At 43.2% G+C, this 20,088-nt stretch overlaps 1 protein-coding gene across 6 annotated transcripts in view; it reads right to left on the reverse strand.

Moving 5' to 3' along the window:
• The window catches only part of LOC142583277 (angiotensin-converting enzyme-like), a 246,195-nt gene that overhangs the window by 3,102 nt on the left and 223,005 nt on the right, over window positions 1-20,088 (reverse strand). For all 6 annotated transcript variants that reach the window (XM_075693681.1, XM_075693682.1, XM_075693678.1 and 3 more), the window contains exons 10-13: window positions 19,940-20,038; window positions 13,506-13,650; window positions 6,727-6,825; window positions 3,294-3,416 (exon numbers count right to left, since the gene is read on the reverse strand). In XM_075693681.1, the coding sequence (XP_075549796.1) occupies window positions 3,294-3,416; window positions 6,727-6,825; window positions 13,506-13,650; window positions 19,940-20,038 (466 nt within the window). The remainder of the gene's footprint in view (window positions 1-3,293; window positions 3,417-6,726; window positions 6,826-13,505; window positions 13,651-19,939; window positions 20,039-20,088) is intronic.

Here is a 20,088-nt window from a genome sequence, read left to right on the forward strand (position 1 = left end):
GTCGCTGTAAACATATGAGGCTTTCTTCTACGAGAGCACTCAGGAAAGCACATTTCTCGCGTGTTGTGGTTGCACACAGCATCAGGATGTTTCATTTCCATCGATGCTGCCGTCATATATATCATATGCAGTAGAGCATGAATGAAACAAGTAGCGAAAGTTGGGCGAATTGGTGTACACTCATTTTTAAAAAGTTTCAAGCAATGCAAGAAGGCGAAGAGAAAGGTTTGAGTAAATAGTTTGCGCAAGGTTAATAAAACAGACTTCGTCCGTTCTGTTTTCATTGCCCCTTGCCTGCTTCCTTTTGTGCTACTTGGAATGTTCTTAAGTATGAATGACAATGCGTATATGTATACACAAAACGGTGTACTGACTATGTATATTTAATTGAAAATGTGTTTAGCCATACTGGCGAAGAGAATTGCCTAAACGGCACGTGATAGTATATCAGCAGTGACTAGGAAAGGGACTGATTCATAAGCCGGTATAGAGGGGCGTCTGAAGTAAAGTTGGTCTTTGAATAAGTGGCTATAAGTATACAGCTCAACTAATTCCTATATCTGTGATTTGTCACAGTCCGTCGGTGTTATTGATGTGTAGCTCAGACAAATTGCATTCGCCGAGTTCGGGGGGATCAGGGGAACAGGACACATAAGGCATCACTCAAGCAGGCTTTCTTTTTTGAAGTAACATCTTCTTTGTCTAAACTCCTAGGGGTTTGGTGTGAGCGTGTAAGTACGTAATTTTCTCTTCAAATAGATTAATTATGTCGCAATGAAATGCTGACTGACAAAGTAGGACCACTGAGCTTTCTGTGCTTTGTTCTGCGTAAACAAACAGTACATCACGGCATAAATCATCCACATATAGTGTTGGCTTATAGGTATCTTCCAATCACACAGACTTCCTATTGCAATAACGCATGATAATCCCTTAAAGTTAAATTGACGACGACGCAACGAGCTATGGAAAGAAGAATGATAGGTGTAACGTTAAGGGATGAGAAAAGAGCAAAAAAAATTATGGGATTTTGCGTGCCAAAGCCACTTTCTGATTATGAGGCACGCCAACAAAAGAGCAGATTGGGGATTGGGTGAGAGAACAAACGCGAGTTAAGGACATCTTAGTTGAAATCAAGAAAAAGAAATCGGGGGGGGGGGGGCATGGGCAGGACATGTAATGAAGAGGGAAGATAACCGATGGTCATTAAGGGTTACGGACTGGATTCCAAGGGAAGGGAAGCGTAGCAGGAGGCGGCAGAAAGTTAGGTGGGTGGATGAGATTAAGAAGTTTGCAGGGGCAACATGGCCACGATTAGTACACGACCGGGGTAGTTGGCGAAGTATGGGAGAGGCCTTTGCCCTGCAGTGGGCGTAACCAGGCGGATGATGATGATGATTATAATCAATGGCTTCTATGATTTTCATACCTTTCTTATATTTCGGCTTGGCCGATGCCTCATAAGAAGTTTGTGCCTCTGTGACAGAGAGGGCATTGAATGACCAAACGTCGTCAGTATGTTACATATTTCGTCGTTCATGCGCCTCTCGTCAACATCTTCCCTTCAACAAGAATTCCACATTGCCTTCATATAAGAGGCAACATACATATATAAGTAGCCTTTATATATATATATATATATATATATATATATATATATATATATATATATATATATATAGACTATGTACATGCCATCCGCTACCGCTGCTACCTTCTAACTCAAACAAGCTTTGCTACATTTAGATTGAAACATTACGTTGAATATGTGTGGTTCGTTTATTTCCTTCCGCAGGTTGCTCTGTGTTTGGCAAAAAGAATATGTTGCACATAACAAGTTGCCATCGTGCTTTATGTAGTTTCTTTATGATATTTAGAGTTTGCTTACTAGACCACTGAAAGGTAATTTACAAATGAAAGTTCACCAGGAAAGCATGAAGTGGTGCATGGTATGAGGGTATTTTAACAGATTATTCACTGCTCAGTCAGAGCCTCGGCGCATGAAGGGGTTAATTCGCTCAATTGCGGGAAAATGAGAACAAATATTCAACAAAGAGACGCACTTCATTAAACACAAAGTACAAGTCTCAAAGGAAGGATGAAAATCAAGTTTCATGGTCTACACTGAAGTTGCGAGATGGACTAGATGGGCGAAAGAGTGGTGACGGAGGCGGCGTTCAAAGTCAGAAGTGACGGCGATGCAAGATACCGTCGAAGGTCGAGGTCGCCCACAGGCGAACAGCAGGAATCCGAAGATGCAGAAATAGGTTCGGTTTTAACTGCGGGAAAGTAGGAAGGTAGCACGGTAGAGCTCTCGACGCCGGGCACCAAGGCCAATGGCTTCACCTGTTATCCCGGTGCACAGGTTCCACTTCTCCGCCGTCGCTCAGCCCCTTCCTTTCCTGCGACAGGAAAGGACGCGGTGGCAGCGCCCCTGGAAGGTCCTCCGGTCCCAGTAGGAGGCACGAAACATGGGCCCAATGCCCAATGGCTTCATTCTTGCACCCGTAGCACTGGCGCACACTTTCCTGCCAGCTGACTTTCTTCGCTTGTTTTCTGCTTCACCCCTGTCGTGTAGGCTCCTCATTGGTTCAGCGCTTCGTGCTTTGGCTGCACGCCTCGTGCTACGGTTGTCGTCATCGTCTTTGAGGGATTTATTCGGAGTGCTCTTACAGCCTCTCCAGCGTGTCGTCGCCGTCTGCACTCATGACATTCACGCACTTGAGACACCACAATACACCTCTTTCAAGCCGTAATGTGATAATAGGTTTTACGCTGCTGCTAATCTGGTCATCGAAGGCGAGTTAGCCCTGAAACTAAGCGTACAAGCTGAAGTAATGGCAACGTCTCGGCAAGTGGCAAAAGCAGAAACAAAAGGAGCACGTTCTAACCAGGCCAAGTTCTTTGAATTTCATTTGTTACTACCCATGCCTCCAAACTAAATTCAGGCATGGCCCTGGTTTCTTGTAAATTATGTTCATTGTATGTGTGCAATAAGTGTCTTTGTCCTGCAGACAATATGCAGTCGTGAGCAATGCATGAGGAAATGCTGAATGTGTGCCTAAGCAATGGTTATACAGGAACAGTGCATTTTAATCTGACACGTTGCAATGTGACAAGTAGCTCTGCCGTTAACGTTTGGTTTCAAAGAATACTTTTCCGTGTGGAATCTCTGTTTCGCCGCTGTGCCCTCGTGAAGGCGATTTCAGTGTTCCGTTTCATAATTTTCGAGGGCGTATAATGAGATTTCGCTGTCATTTTACACACTTCCCGAGAATGTATAATGAACATACCCAAATAATTTTCCTGCTTCTTTAGACCTGTAGAAGTCGCACTTGTACAATGGGCCAGTGTGATTGGCTTCTTCACAAAGTGCCTTGTAGAACTGGAACTGCAATACGATGCTTGCAAAGTACCTGCATTGGAGAAAGCAAAAAAAGAAGTCATGCAGGGTTACTCTCATAACAAGGTTTGTAGATGGAGCTGCAATTGAAAGTTGGTGAGATTATACTAGTTCAGGTCATTCATATTTTGTTTTAATTTGTTACCAACTGAATGGACCAGGTCTCATAGGTGTAACCTATCTATGAACAACCAATGAGACAAAAAAAAAAAGAACAGGAGTTTTTCAAGAGAACTGGAATTGGCCTCCCTGGCTTCTTATTAAACTACTGCTACTACCCACAATCTCGCACGGAAATTAAGCGGTAATGTTTATTGGTGGGTTTTCGGATTATATGAGCAAGGCAGTTATTGTTCAATGCCTGGCAAAGCAACAAGACATTGTGTTCTACACTCAGTCTTTTGAAGCTGTGCAGGAGTACATTTGTCCAGCCTCTTGGAGAAGCCTTATGCATCATATTTCACATTGCCATGAATCCTTCTCAGTAGTAACTCGGAAGCGATTAGGTAACTCGTTACCTTGAATACGATGTCAGGTGCATAGGGAACTTTATGAATCTGATTTAATCGTATTGAAAAAATTTTAATGCTGCGTTTTTGCATTATAAACCGTGATTTAATTATAAGGCATCCCTAAGTAGGAGACTCAAGATTAATTTTGACCTCCTGGCGTTATTTAACGTGCACCTAAATCTAATTACACCTGTTTTCGTTGCTGTTTTTCATTTCACCCCCATCAAAATGTGGCTGCTGCGGCCACGATTGTGCACGCTACCTCAAGCTGCGCAGCATAACACTGTAGCCACCATGTTACTGTGGCGGGTCAGCCATATTCTTGCTACTAGCTTTCGAAAAAAAAGAAACTAATTTTGCTGAGGTCGTTATGTCGTCACAGAAGATGGGAAGCAACCACGAACGGCCCTTTGAATACTAGCAAATAAGATATAAATCCTGGATGAAGGGTCAAAGTCAACACGGCAACCCACGATACGAAGTTGCATCTTCTTCTCGATGTTTATGCAAAGAAAAATCGTCCTTATCATGCAAAATATGAGGGGACAGTTAATTTGTATACGTACATGGAGATCCTGCTTGTGTCATCTCACAGCATCTTCTAAACAAAAACCTGCTTTTTGACGTTTGTAACAAGCAGCTTGCAACACGCCGTAATAACCAACTTAAAAATCAAATATGTCCCTCAGCTGTCTTCAGGTCTCAGAACACTTGGTCATGCAGTTGGAGAGAATCGAGGATCATAAAATCTTTTACTAAAAATGAATTGGAGCTCGGGTTGCCAATTATATTGAATTTCGGACAGTCTGAACTTTCGAGTAAATGTCCCGAGTCCTAACTTCATCGAGTCGGACCGGCCAAATGCCCCAACTTTAGTTTCTTTTTTTACTGGATAACAACCAATAAACCAGGTTTTTTTTACAATACCTGGCAGTTCGGTTGCATATTCTTCCCTTTCGTCTTCTGTTGCATTGCCACAAAGATAAAGGTGGCTTCAGTCTTGTTCTGGCTCTAGTTTTGGTGAATGCTCTAGCCGTCCACAGTACCTCTATCTGTATTATCAGCCGTGTTAGCCAGGCAACAACGACCCATTTCTTGTTTTAAATCCCGAGAAGATAGGGTTAAAAGGATTGTGAAACTGCTTCACGTACCCAGTGATAGCTTCTGGCATTGACAGGGTCAGTTGTCACAAACACTCACCTCCCTCCTCCTCCCCCCCCCCCCCGACCTGCCTCTTCTGTCCCCACTTCATCCACTTGACAGTTGGCAACCCTGGTTCGAGCGCACATGGCAGGCACTCCCAAGTATTGACTGAAAGCTTGTTATTTTTTGCTTTGAAAAGATCGTGTACTGTCAGTGTGTAAAATTAACGGGCATGGGTTCAGCAAAAGAAAGTACGAGCTTACGAACAGTTTCTGGCTTCTGCAAGTAAAGCCATATAACACGCTGTTGGTCCCACACGCTAGAAATCACACACAGTCTGGGAATTCCAGTACCAGGCTGCTTGCTTACGTTACGGTGTTATTAAAATTCTTTCACAGATCTCGTGTCTTCTAAACTTGTGATGCTGCTAGTAGGTTAGCGGCACTTGAACGATATTACACTGTGAGGCTGTAACATTTGGCAGAACGTGCTAGTGTCTGCGGAACATTCGCTGTAATAAAGTACGTAGATACGACGTTAAGAAACAGGAAGATAGCTTTGTGCTTTAGGAAACGAATGGGGAGGAAATGGAGCTGGTCAGGCCTTGTAAAGGAAATAACTGCCAGACGAAGAAAAACTGAAAAAAAATTCGCAAGAACATATTTTCTGGAAAACTTTAACAGACCTCTCTTTATAGCGCTATACGAGCATTGTTTTTTTTCTGAAGAAACCCTTGTTTATAATTTTAAGAGGCAAAGTTGGTGAATATCGTGCATGATACATCGTGCAATAACAGGTATATTTTATAGCCTTGTACAAAGAATATTGAATTCCAGGAAACTTGCATAAATATAAACATCATTGAATTAACTTCAAGTACTAATTTGGAATTGGGCATTTTCGCAGCTTTAGCTAGCTCAGTTACATTAAAATTTGGTGAAGTCATCCCTGATTGAATAATTGCAGCTTCAATATCTTGGTTGGATAGTTTATAGAAGTTGCTTTTAATGTTTGCTATGCAGTTTTTCGGAATTGAACGCAAGCCCATAGTAGGCCTGCTTCCCGTTCTTCCGAGAGTTATTTGTGACTACTTTTGTTATTAGCTCTTGGAACATGGCAGGCGCCATGCTATCTTAATCGCTAACGGTGCTGGTATTTTCAATTTCTTACCTATTTTGCACCACTAGTGGTGCTTAGAAAATATTATAGCACAAAAATTACATTTTGCCATTAAATTGATTCTTTCGCGAGGAAAAAATCTCTACGTTCGTCCACAAAACAATTCACAACTACATGCTGTATAATATGCGATACGGCAATTAAAGCTTGAGTCACAGAACCACACGTGGTCAAAACATCACAGTAGCTTATATAGATATAATAGGCACACCGATATTGTACGTTGACTTAAATAGCACAAATTGTGAAAATAACCTTTTTAGTTGCGAACTTGCTGCGCATTTTGTGACGATCGAGCTGCCGCCATACACTTCTTAATGCAAAAATACGTAATTATTTCCACAGCTACATTCGCTATATATTTTATGGTTGGAGAGTATATAGATTCCGGCTGAATACTATACTATACCATTTTTTCAGATTCCATTCTGCTAGAAGTTGTTCTATGTATGTACGGTATGCAATACACCGCGCACTAAAACGTGTTACCTTATGTATCGTACGTTGGCAGATATGTGGTATTTCGATGGTGGGTCGAAGTCATCCAGGGCTCGTGGCACACCAGGACAAATTCCTTGGTAATTCAGTCTGAAATGTAAATTTGAAATTTCAAATCGCGCCATATATTAGAGATGCGAGGGATCGGGAAAAACAGAAAACTTTGTAAGAAACGCTTTTTCGCTGACAATAAAAGTCAACAAGAAAGGAATTACTGCCGCCCCCATAATCCAGAGTAGATGCAAGCATGAAATGGCAACTGGCAAAGCACACTGGTTGGAGGTGATAGCCACAATCTCAAATAGGGTGTAGTGCGTGTTCGCATTGGCATACCCAACGACACCACACCGCACCGAACCACAATGTGCACTGGTCCATATTGACGCTGCCCAGCCAGAAGAATAAAACCGGCTGAAGGTGACACGACAGGTAGTGAAAGACGCCAGGGATACTGAGCGCACTGCCCAGCTAGGACAACAACGCCTGGAGGAGGCGCCACGCAGCGTGGCGCCATCTCTCGAAGCGACGCAAAGCTCGCGCTGTGGAACTCACGTGCCAGTGGTGTTCAAAAGAGCGCAGGCATTCCTGTCTCATCATTAAAATGCCAAAAGATGACAATGAAATGTATGGTGACCTGTATCTGACTTTTGAACGTCGCCTATTGGACATGACAAATAAAACTTCTGTGCACTAGAAGTTAATGATTCAGTGATATTGTGAACAAACATTAGGAATAAAGCGGAAGCAACATTTCTTGCAACTTGTTTAGGCAGTAACTAGCGTATGTAAGGCACTCCTTTACGGAGGTTTGGGGGCCAGATACCGCATTTTTTTAAATTTATGACTGGTTGCCCGGTTGATCTCGTTTTCTTCTCGCAACCTGCCGGATCTTCTCCTTAGAGTGCGTGGATAACGGATCTGGCTTTTGGCTCAAGATCACTCGAAGGTCACCGATAATGGGAGCTAAAAGCATTTCGTGCGTAATACTGCCGTATATTAGGGGGATTGCGTTAAATCATGTGAAACTAGAGCTGATGTTACTCTGAATGTATAAACATTCATATCACCCAATATTCTACCTAATTTGCTCTTTTATTGTCGGCTTGTCTGCAACATGTCCTGCCCGCTATGGCAACTTTGGAGCAATGATGTTGCGCTTTGCCGAGTTCCAGGTCGCGGGTCTGACTCCGGCTGCGCTGGTTTGTGAAAAATGTTGAGATTAGGTAAAACTATATTTTACAGTGTAAGCTGTTATGGGCTCATTGCAACAGCCATTTCGGTTGGCGCCGGTGTCCGTCGCAGCTGGCAATGAGAAAAAAATCCCAGTTCCCGCCGGGTTCAAACCCGTTCCGGCTCCACGGGAGCCGCTACTCTCCCACTGAGCCGCGCCAGCGTTTTTTTTTGTCTTTTGTTTATTTCACTGAACCACGTTAGCGCTTGCTAGCTTGTAGTGAAAAAAATGGTGCATACACGCGTCCTAGCGCGCGAGGAGACACGCGATGTGAGATGCGCGCCGTATAGCGTCGATAGGTGCACACTTTGCATTGCTGTTGCATAATGTTATACCAGGTGGTACGCCACGTGGCAGTTGCAGAGGTAGCGGTACAAGGAAGCTAGAGAAGTCTTGAGGAAGAAAAAAGAAGACAATGAGATGGATAAAAAATTCTAGCATTTAGAGCATGTATGGCATAATTGATTAAATCAAGCAGGCTAGGTAACTGTCACGGCCTCGTCTCGAAGGGGATGAAAATAAATCATTACGATCAACGTGATCATCATTTGCATCGCATCGAGCCACTTGTCACGCGATGCGAGATGAGCGCCGCGTAACTTCGATGCACGATCACTTTGTACTGCAGTTTGTTTGTAGTTGCATATTATTTATTACACCAGGTGGCACGCCAAGTAGCAGTGTATAGGTAACGGTACACGGTAGATAGAGAAGGTTCGAGGAAGAAAAAAGAAATTAAGTTGATGCGTAAAAAAATACTAGTATGAAAAACATGCATAGTGTGCCTTATGAAATCAAGCTGTCTAGGTACTATTTGTCACTGCGTCGTTTCAGAGGGGGCGCCAGTGAACATTCGTCATCATCCTTAACATCATATCATTCCACATGTCACGCGATTAGAGATGCGCGCCGCGTTGCGTCGTTGCGTGGGCACTTTTCATTGCATTTGCATAATATTACACCAGGTGACGTGGCATGCAGCAGTTGCAGTTGTAGCAGTTTGCCAGCGGTTGATTTAGGCACCACTGGCCTCCTGGATGCCCTTGGGTTCAGCGAAAGCAGGGGAAAGTAAACATGTCTGCAATAGAGATTAGTAAGAAGCGATTGGAAGATTGGTGGAAGTAGGGAAACGACAAGAAACGGAGACGTACAAAAGCAAAGTTCACAATAGGGGGTCAGAAAATTCGTGGGAGGTCATCGTGTTTTTTTTCTTTTTCTTGTTTTTAACCTAGGTAGGACATTAGGCAGTACAATAGCAAGAGTTTGGTGGAGCAACCCACTGCCCCGTTCCAAAGGGGACGCTCATAACATCTATCCATTCATCCAGTATAGGTAGCTGTACGAGAGATAGTTTAGAACGACAGAAAGCTGAGCTGGTTGGTATGGATTTATTATGCAAAAAAAGTGAAGAGTGCAGACAAGACACAAAAGAAGAGAAGACAACACGAACGCCGGCGTTCGTGTTGTCCACTTCTCTTCTCTTGTGCCCTGTCTGCACGCCTCACCTTCTTTGCATAACGAGAGATAGTCTTGATGAAGGAAAGGAAGATTATGGAGATGTACAAACATCCCAGAATGAAAACCATGTAGCGCTGGCCTGAATAAATCAAACAGGCCAAGTAACTGTCACTGCCCCGTTTGAAAGGGTACGTCACCAAATAACTGTCATCAGTGGCATCCTATCATGCGACTTGTCATGCGATGTGAGATGCATGCCGCTTAGTGTCGATGCGTGCACACTTGCATTGCACTTGCATACTATTGCACCAGGCGGCACGCCACTTAGCAGTTCGTAGGTAGTGGTTCAAGATATATATATTAAGTTCGAGGAAGAAAAAGAGAATCAAGGAGATGTATAGAAAAGTGCCGGAATGAAAAAAATGTACAGCATACCCGAATAAATAAAGCAGGCTTGGTGACTATTTGTCATCACCCCGTTTTAAAGGGGATCCAATAAATCATCATCATCATCATCATCATCATCATCATCATCATGTTCATTAGCAACATATCGTGCCACTTGTCACATCTTGACATACGTGCGTCAATACGTGCAACTTTTGCATTGCAGTTGCGTTATACTCCACCAAGTCTCCAGATATGCAGCAGCTGCATGGTGCATGTAGCTGGGCCTCGTCAGTTGACTATTTGTCACCGGATCGCTCCAAAGGGGATACAAATAAGTTAGCATAATCAACAACAGCATCGTATCGTACCACGGGTCAAGGGAAATGATGTGGGCGCCGCATAGTCTCTATACCTGTGTTTGCTCTCCGGTACTGATTATGGCGCCTCCTCGCTAGGTGCGAATCCTCTGGTGCGTGCTGCCGAAAATGGAGCTCCTGTGGAGGCGCTCGTCCATCTCACGCTGTGACTCTGCTGCGTGTGCAGCGCAGGCATGTGCCTTTTTTCCTCGCCATTATTGTCAGCATTCTCTTTTCTCCCCATCCCTTTTTTCAAGTGAAGAGTAGCAGGGCAAAGCAATCCATAGCTCAGGCCGACCTATCTGCCTTTCTGTAAATGATTGTCTCTCAGATAAAGAATCTCAGACAGTTAAAATTACTCCTGTGTCCTTACTATGACATGCCTCACAATTAAATAATTGTTTTGACGTATAAAACTACAGAATTCACTTTAATTAATTTTGCAATAAGTTTGATTCTTTGAGCAGCAAGCTTGGCACGTTTCACTTGTTGTAGGAAATAGGATGCAACCTTTTACACATGCAATTTCACAGGAAAGAATGTCCTTATAGTAAATTCTCATTCATGGCAATTCAGCATAAGGTAGCTTAAAAACCTTAATGGGATGTCATGCCTCATTTGTCGACGTTTAGGGTGACGCACTGTAGAGAATTGGCCCTCTTTTCATGGTGCAGGAAAAGGCACTCGACCTGACAGTTTTGCAATTCTGTGCCGCATGCTTCAGTATCTATGTCTGTCATATCCCATAATGCCAAAGCAGATGACGCGCAGAATAATGCAAACACTAGCTACACACGCATTTATTCAATGTTCAGCACCACTGATCAAATTCTGCTTCATCCTTCATTGCTCTTGATGTCGCATCCACCGGCAGTCGAGCCTACTACAACTTTGACACGCTCTCAAAAATGGGCTTCCTTGGTGCCGCTCATGCACTTAAGACACTCCAGTAACTTTTAAATATTTAGAAACTGTATAAACTACTACAGAGTACTAAGCGTTCAAAAACCAATTTTTGTGAAACTTATTTTTGAACAATTGAGACCTCCAATGTGGGGCTGCAGGCCTTAGGCGAGTAAATACGGGAATTGACAAAAGTATACCACTAACGCTGGTAGCTCATGTGAAAGCCTCATTGAACTTGATTTGCTTTCAGCCTCATATCCTAACAAGGGAAGGCACTACAGTAGCTCCTTGCACTCGCCTCAGTTTTTGTGAAAGCCTTCGTGATGTAGGAAATGTTTGGCTTTATGGCTGCACAAGTTTGACAAATTTTCGGAGACAATTTGAAGATTGCGTTGCAGGCAAGTCTTTTGATCGCCAGAGAGGGTGAGAACCTAGGAATGGAGCGGCAGCATAAGTGCAGTAAATTTGCCGAGATGAATTACTTCGATCTTACCTTGACAAACTTACAACACAGAACTGACCAAGCAGCAGCATGCACATCCACACAAAGTGTGGGTGTGCATGTCTTTTATTTTCAAACAAGAATGAAATTAGAAATGAAATTAGAAACGGGACAGCGCTTGACCGGTTTGTTTCTTTTATGTGTCCTCATTTCGCCGTGCATTGCTACCAAGGATAAATTCAAACTTGACTGATTCGCCATCCTTTTGCAGAAAAGAAATCTGTATGACATCACAAAGGGCAGTGCCTTGCTGTTTGAGGCACGATCTGGTTGCTTCGAGACGAGAACATATCCCTGCAAATATTCGCAATAGGATGAGGCACGTATTTGCTGCAGTTTTTATCCTAATAACGCATCCTAATAAAATGCGAAGGTATTCACTCCAAAGAGTACTGCGGATAACCTCCACATTTCAGAAGAGCTGGAATATAAAGAAGACGGAAACATAAATCGGTCAGCAGCCGAGATAAGCAAGAGACGTTTAGAGTATTGGCGAAAAAAGGAAGGAAGAGATTGACTGGAACGGATCCGTTACAGGCATAAAACTGTACAAGGCTGGTAGAGGTTTTAAAGAAGATACACGAAAGATTGTAAAACTATCGGCAAAATGACACACTGATAAGCATGTATAGATTACCTGATTAGTTCAACCAGACTAAGTGACTTTTTGCCACCGTCCCGTTTCGAAGTGGATGCCAATAAATCATCATCATCATCATCATCATCATCATCATCATTGGGCTAATCTTATACACAAACAGCAAATCCTGGATACCGCAGCATCTGAATTAGTAATGCAGCGCACACATAATGTATAAGTTGTGGCTTCCGTCTGCACTTGCGCGGCAAGCGATATTTCCGGCCCCTTTCCCAACCTAATTATTTCTACGTTGCAGTGAAGCATAGTTAACTTCTTTTATGTTTTTATTTGGTATATTTCTCTGTGATGGTCATGACCAACAAAAAAATTTAGCTAGATCATATTACATGCAAAGGCGATATCATGGAGAAGCTGTATCAACGAACACACAGCAAACAGACGGTGACACCATGCAAAATAATGAAGGCGTAAAGCTACTAAGCCGCAGTATGTGAGTCAACCATCACCTACACAACAAATGTCTCGATAATGCAGGATTTAACTTTATCAAGCCCTGGGTTTGTGGCGTCTACTTGTGATATTCCACGCATAAATAGTGAGTTCTCACCAATAAAGTTTGGTTGATGACAGTTGGTGCTCGTGCTTGTTTTACCCCTTCCGTGTCAGTGCTTCTTTTTTTATGCGGAAATGTTTGGTCACGGAATACCGACTAGCACGATCTCTCACATTTTTTAAGTAATGTATATGGACCAATAATTCATTCTGTGAATATTTGTAAGCGGAAAGTGCATATTTCACGCAAGGGCGCAGTTTAACAGGTGATGTAGGTGTGCTCGCCCAATTTAACACACTGTTTGTCCCGGTAGTAGTTTCCTAAATATTTTCTGTCGGTTACTAAATATCATGCAAAATCTGCGTTACGTGACGTGGTAGTTGTAGGCAGAGTTATGGATTTGTCGTGTTTCTTTGGCTTCTTGTCGTGTTATGTTTCCTCAATGTTTTAATTTTGCAGGTAATGCGTGCAACATGCATATACCACCTTGGTAAATGCTTTTTTTTCTAAGCCAGGCACGAGCCACGAGGTGTTACACTGTGGAGCACGATGCTGCGAGTTTGATATTGAAGGCTGCGTTTGATGGAAGTAAATGCAAAATATTTGTGTACGAAGCATTACGGTGCATGTTAAAGTACCCGTGGCAGTCAAAATTATTTTGGAATCCTTCACTAAGACATCTCTCTTAGCCATGGCGTTGCTTGAGGTTGTTAAATACCATTAATCAGCCAAGAAGCCACGATACTTTCAATTCAATGTGAATTGACACTCACAGCAGGGTCCACCACGCCTTGTTGTAGTCTTCCGGCTTGTAGTTGCCCTTGAACACGTTCCACCTCCAGAGGTCAAAAATGTACACCGAGGGGATGATAGCCACTTTGCTCATTGCAATACTGTGCAGGTAGTTGATGTCCGTTTCTGGAATGCAGGATGACAGGGCTGCAGGTTCGTCCTCACCGACTTTCTTACACCACTCTGTTTCCCTTTCTTTTTGTAGTCATCGTAGATCATTCATTTGTTGTATTCACGGGGTGTTATGCTCCCCGCCCTCTCCGCACGTCTGGTCAGGGGTTATTCAGCACATCAAGTGTATTTTTTTTTAAATATTAGATAGTCGTGCGTGGTCTCACAGTGGCAGTGCAATGTCTCTTTCAGGTGTTAAAATGATGTGCTCCTAATGCTTTTGGATGTTTCAGCGCTCAGCCAAGATGTGTGAACTGCTTGTACCAATACATGCTTAAAGTTCGGTGAGCATTCTAACATTCGGGACTTCAAGCAGTTTAAACAGTCCATTTTATTCCAAAACTTGAGCGCTGGGAGGACGAAACGCGTTAAAAGAGTGCATGTACAAGCACTCGGTGAGCGCTTGTACTCGTCATTTTTGTTCGTGTTTCATCGACCCAGTGCTCTTGTTTCCCAATGATGAAGTACCAACTATAGCGCAACTTCCCATTCTATTAAACAGTTCCGCTGAGCGCCATATCACTGAGAGCATGTCAGAGTGCTTTGAGTGTGTGTGTATAAGCACTCACTAGAATAAATAAATAAATAAATAAATAAATAAATAAATAAATAAATAAATAAATAAATAAATAAATAAATAAATAAATGATTATTGAAACTACACAAAAGAGTTATACAGGCACATAAATAAGCCTTGTGGCTTGAGTGCGCAGCTGTGTAGTCCCGAGTTGTTAACACTTGGAGACTAGGAAACCAAGGAAACCAGTAAGTAGCAGAGAAAAAATGCATTGCGAAAAACAATTACAGCGAGCGGCTACAACTGTGCCATATATGTTATGACAAACGCTTTACGCAAAATTAGAATATATCTTGTAATACAATAATTATTAAACGTACAATGAAACACTCAATGCACGTGAGTGTTTTTTAAATTATTTTTTATTCTTCATCGTGGCCACTAGAAATAGCATTCCAAGCCTGTAGCCAAACCAACCTGTCCATTTATTAAGCACAGCCTGTCAGCCTTGCACGCAAAATAAACATTGCAAAAGAGCATAAAATAGCATTTAGGCCTGCTTTGCTTTATTTTCTTCCTTGCACACTGTACTTAAAAAAATAATCATACACTTTATGCGTGTTCTCACCCCTGTGCAAACAGGCGGTGTCATATGGGTTAAGAGGGAGAGAGACAGAACGGAGGAAAGAAAGGCAGGGAGGTTAACCAGACTGAGTCGAGTTTGCTATCCTACACGTGGGGAGGAGGAAGGGGGAGTGAAAGAGAGAGACAGAGAGAAAACATGAGTGTATATGGCACTTTCACATGCACTAAGATATTTGCAGGATGTCTACAGCCAGGCACTCAAGTCTGTGGTCTTCAGGTAGTGAAGAAGTGCTCGAATGGCTTTCTGGGCTAATGAACTGTGGAGCAATCGTACTTCTTATAGGCTAACCTATTGTCACCTTGTTCTTGCAATAGAAGCACAGTTTTCTCATGCAAAGGTTACAAATTTATTGTCAGACGATGCTGATATTTTCAAACTGCTAGACACCTCGACACTTAGCTCAACTCGAGAATGTGCATGTAACCTTCCAGCATAATCCGGTCACATGAGCACGTTGGGAAGATATGTTGACTTGTTACTTGGTATTATTTTTGAGGTGATGTTTACTCATGTAATTAATTTATTGTAAGTCGATGCTGATATTTGCAAACACCTCGACACTTAGTTCATCAACTGGAGACTGTGCCAGTAACCTTCCAGCATAATCCTGTCAAATGAGTCGGTTACGATGATTTGCTAACTTTTTGCTACTGGTTATTTGTTTTTGAGGTGCTGCTTACTGATGTAAAGGTAGCACATTTCTTTCCAGGTGAGAATTCACTCGAGGGGTATCAAGCATCTTGGCATTTCAGTCGGCAACGGGAAAGCGTGCAGTCAACCTTCGGTCACAACAGTGTCCCAAATGAAAAGCCAGGATAACACGGCTCTGATTTATAAGGTCTAAAATTTCGTGTGTCCCTTATTTTCTGAGTGGCTTAGAATAAAGCGCTGAGTTTTTCAGGCAATGGTGAAATATCAGAACTTCCAGGCACACGCCACGCTTGGGAATGGCCATTAGGTCATGTCTTGTCATCCATTTATAAGGCTTTGATTCAAGAATGGCAACATAATGTCAGGAAAAATATATATCGGCAGAGATTTGAATCAGTTACTTTAAAGTGTTTATGCTCAGCATTCTGACCACTATGCAACTGTTGCTTTGCGCAATCCAACCGATGATGTATGCACTGGGCGCTAGCAACTCTGACGGTTTTCTATTGGCCTCGCCTTGTGGGCTACACTATAGCGTCGACTTTCGTCGACTATAGCGTCGACTATAGCGTCGAACTGTCGACTATAGCGTCGACAGTTCCTCCATTGTTGGTGCACTTTAGTGTGCTATTAGGATTTTCGATCCACCAGGTTTACTATTGCGCGCACACACTATCTGCAAGAGTCACCAATACGTGAAGCAAATGTGCGAGAAAAAGCAATGCACCAGGAGCAATGGCAGAATCTATTTAAGGCCACCTCACAAATCTAACCAAGCATTACGCGTGTGATTTGCTTGCATGTCCAACAGGTGTGCACTTCGAACTACGCGTATTATTCCGTTCCTCCCATTGTAAACTCGAGGAAAGGAGTGTAGCAACAAGGTGCTTCAGTAATGCATTAAAAAAAGTTGCGTCAGTATTTAGTGAACGCGAGCCTCAGGTTGTAGGCCACACGCTTTCGCCAGGTTGGCTACCCCAGTCATGTACTGGTGTCCGTTCGAGAAGGCCAGCTCAACCGACCCCAGCAGAGGTAGGACATGTAATCAAGTGCAAGAGCCGCAAACACTGACAAGAAAAAGTTTGCTGTAGTTGTTTTTAACCACCCCTTTTGCACAACTTAAAGTACCATGACGAGCGGACATCACTGTTGCCTTCTCTGCATATAGGCCGCCTTTATTGCAAGAATACAAAACCAGGAAAAGCTGCAAAGGTGAAATGTAAGAAAGAAGTACAGAAACAAGCTTGTCAAATGCAGTGCATGCATCATCCATCGCATGGAGTATTGGATGAAGCTACATAGGCCAAACAGGCAGATGTGTGTATGATATACTACGTCAACCTGTAACATGGTGAACAGAAAAAAAATTAAATTATCAGGTTTTACGTGCCAAAACCACTTTCTGATTATGAGGCACGCCGTAGTGGAGGACTCCGGAAATTTTGACCACCTGGGGTTCTTTAACGTGCACCTAAACCTAAGTACACGGGTGTTTTCGCACTTCGCCCCCATAGAAATGCGGCCGCCGTAGCCGGGATTCGACCCCGCGACCTCGTGCTCAGCAGCCTAACACCATAGCCACTGAGCAACCACAGCGGGTAATGGTGAAAAGAATGGCACAACATTGTTTATGCAAGATGGCACAAGATAGGATTACTTGAAATGCAGTTTTCATCGCTGTTTTGAAGATGCATCGCATTACCGGCAGAAATGGGTGCGAGTTGACTTGTCTGAATATGAAGGCTGAGTTTATTGCCAGGGTTGATGATGTTTTGGTTAATAAGTCTTCCCTTGCCTTTCCGAATAAACAACTACAATTCTTGCCGCTGGGTTGGGATTAAACTTTAAGTGTGAGCTTTTTCATTCGTTCTTTTTGTTAACTCTAAACAAGTTTATGCTCTTGCACACGTCCTGTTACAGGTAACGCATTAGATATTGAAACGTCCATTTACCCGCCATGGTTGCTCAGTGGCTATGGAGTTGGGCTGCCGAGCACGAGGCCGCGGAATCGAATTCCGGCCACGGTGGCCGCACTTCGATGGGGGCGAAATGCGAAAACATCCGTGTACTTGGATTTTGGTGCACGTTAATGATCCCCAGGTGGTCGAAATTTCCGGAGTGCTGCCGCGTGCCTCATAATGAGAAAAGGGTTTTGGTACGTAAAACCCCATAATTTAAAACGTCTACTTGTTTATGTTTCTCCGGTGGCCGCTCTTCACCTGCTAGCAAATGTTAAACATTACAGCTCAGCGCAAAGGGCACCTGCATGATTTGGAACTTACGCGAATGTCATCGGTCATTCTATCTGTTGTTTATGCGCTCGCCGAACCATGTATTATCAGGCTGCATGCGCGACACGCGTTGTGTAGTAGTTTCTGGAAACCACGGGGGCACCGGCGATTACACTAGAACCTTCGACGAGTGATGAATAAAAGCCGACGCGCTTGACCCACCGATCGGGTTTCGACGATCACCGACTGTGTTCGCCGCTGTCGTTGTGCTTCGAGTGTAACTTGCTTTTGGGGCCCCAGGTTCGCCCAATAAAAAGTTAATACAGTTTTGCTGCGGTGTTCATCCCCGTCTCTGCTACGGGACAATATCATTGCGTCGTGGTACCTCAAATTAAAAAATAATTATGGGATTTTACGTGCCAAATCCACGATCTGATTATGAGGCACGCCGTAGTGGGGGACTCTGAAAATTTGGACCGTGCACCTAAATCTATGTACACTGGTGTTTTCATATTTCGCCCCCATCAAAATGCCGCCGCGTGACTGGGATTCGATACCGCGGTCTCGTGCTTAGCATCCCAACACCACAGCCACTATGCAACCACGGTGGTCCGTAGTACCTCAAAATAAAGATTATTGTTGGAAGTTAGCACAGTGTCTGTGCGTTGATGCGGTCTTTCTCATGTGCTTGTCATAATCACACTACTCCAGTATTCCAAAAATTTCCTGTCCTGCCACTTTCATTGTCCTTGATTTTTTAAGCTTGCATATCGAACAATATATATCTTATTGATTTAAGACTGCGTGGCAATCTCATTAATGTGGGCCAGCTGACAAATTCATTCATTTGAATTTTTATTTTACTGTTTAAGCCCAAATTTAAGCATATCATGGCGGGCTTTGTGCCATATATAAATGTATTTGCATTGCTACCGTGCAGTCTTTGTCTTGGCATGAAGCAAACTATTCTTTGACTGCGCAGTCAAACCTTTGCACAAAAGTGTAGGACTGGCAGACCTTAAAATTCTTTAAAACAGAATAAAACTATATGAAAATATGAAGACGCCGTCTTACAGAAAAGCAAATATTTCAAGGCAGTTACTCTGCCTCAATCTGAACACTAAGTACTGAGTTTTTTCCTTCAGTTGCAGTGGTAAATTTTAGCATATCAAAGTTTATTTAATTTGTTGACATTTAGTATGCACTCTTTATGACCTTGATATAATCATTTTCGTTTGTTTGCCTTTTCTAGACTAAAAAATATGTTATCTGCTTCGCCTTTACTGGCATTGCGTTGGCTTATTGCTAATTTTTCTAACATGCCTGTTCTATTTTAGGCCTGACGTGAACGAAAAATGTAGGTATTGGTATTAGTATATTTTGTCTATAGACGGGGGCGAGGGCTTGCGCTGACGCTATCCTAGATGCCATATTGACGAACCAGCACTGTTAGCAGCGGCGTCCGTTGGCGTCTCACGCGGCTCCAGCACTGCACCACAGCCAATCGACCCGGGCTCTCTCCTACCTAGGCTTTGCTTTGTCTGTGGAATCAGGAAATCGACTTGATGATACATGATACGCTATATGATACGCTGACGTTATCCTAAGCGCCATATCGGAGAACTGTCATGGTGACAAGCTGCTTCAGTGACGTCACGTGCGAGCTATTTACACAAACATTATGATGTGGTTGCATTCAACTACCTGTTTTATTTCATTAAGCAAAAAAGAGGTGAGGCGTGCAGACACACACAAGAGTAGAGAAGTGGACAACACGAACGCCGACTATCAACTAAAGGGAGCACTGAGGCGAAAAAAATAAAGAAGGCACAAAACTCATCTGCGCAAGCTCAGGAATGCCACATGTCAGTCGAGTACATGTGCCGGTCTACGTGGCACATATACTGAAACGTGGCATTCCTGAGCTTGCGCAGATGAGTTTTGTGCCTTCTTTATTTTTTTCGCCTCAGTGCTCCCTTCCGTTGATAGTCGGCGTTCGTGTTGTCCACTTCTCTACTCTTGTGTGTGTCTGCACGCCTCACGTCTTTTTTGCATAATGAATCCTTACCAACTAGCTCAGCTTTCTATCGTTCTAAGCTGTTTTATTTCACGATTGGTGTTATTTTTCTATTCTGGTGTCTGCACTTTCACGACACAACCTCTACGAAAAACATTATGATGTACACGTTTGCACTGTACCTTCGTCCTCCATTCTGTCTTGCAGCAGGCCAACTGCCTTCATGTGCTTTAGCGTGGCCACAGAGAGAGCAATAGTATCTCCAATTGCCTCATGGAAACCTAGGTATAGGAGAAAAACTCTTAAGACAACAGTTGTGAATTGCTCCGCT

Source organism: Dermacentor variabilis, chromosome 5 (genome assembly GCF_050947875.1).
Source record: "Dermacentor variabilis isolate Ectoservices chromosome 5, ASM5094787v1, whole genome shotgun sequence".
Taxonomy (NCBI): domain Eukaryota; kingdom Metazoa; phylum Arthropoda; class Arachnida; order Ixodida; family Ixodidae; genus Dermacentor; species Dermacentor variabilis.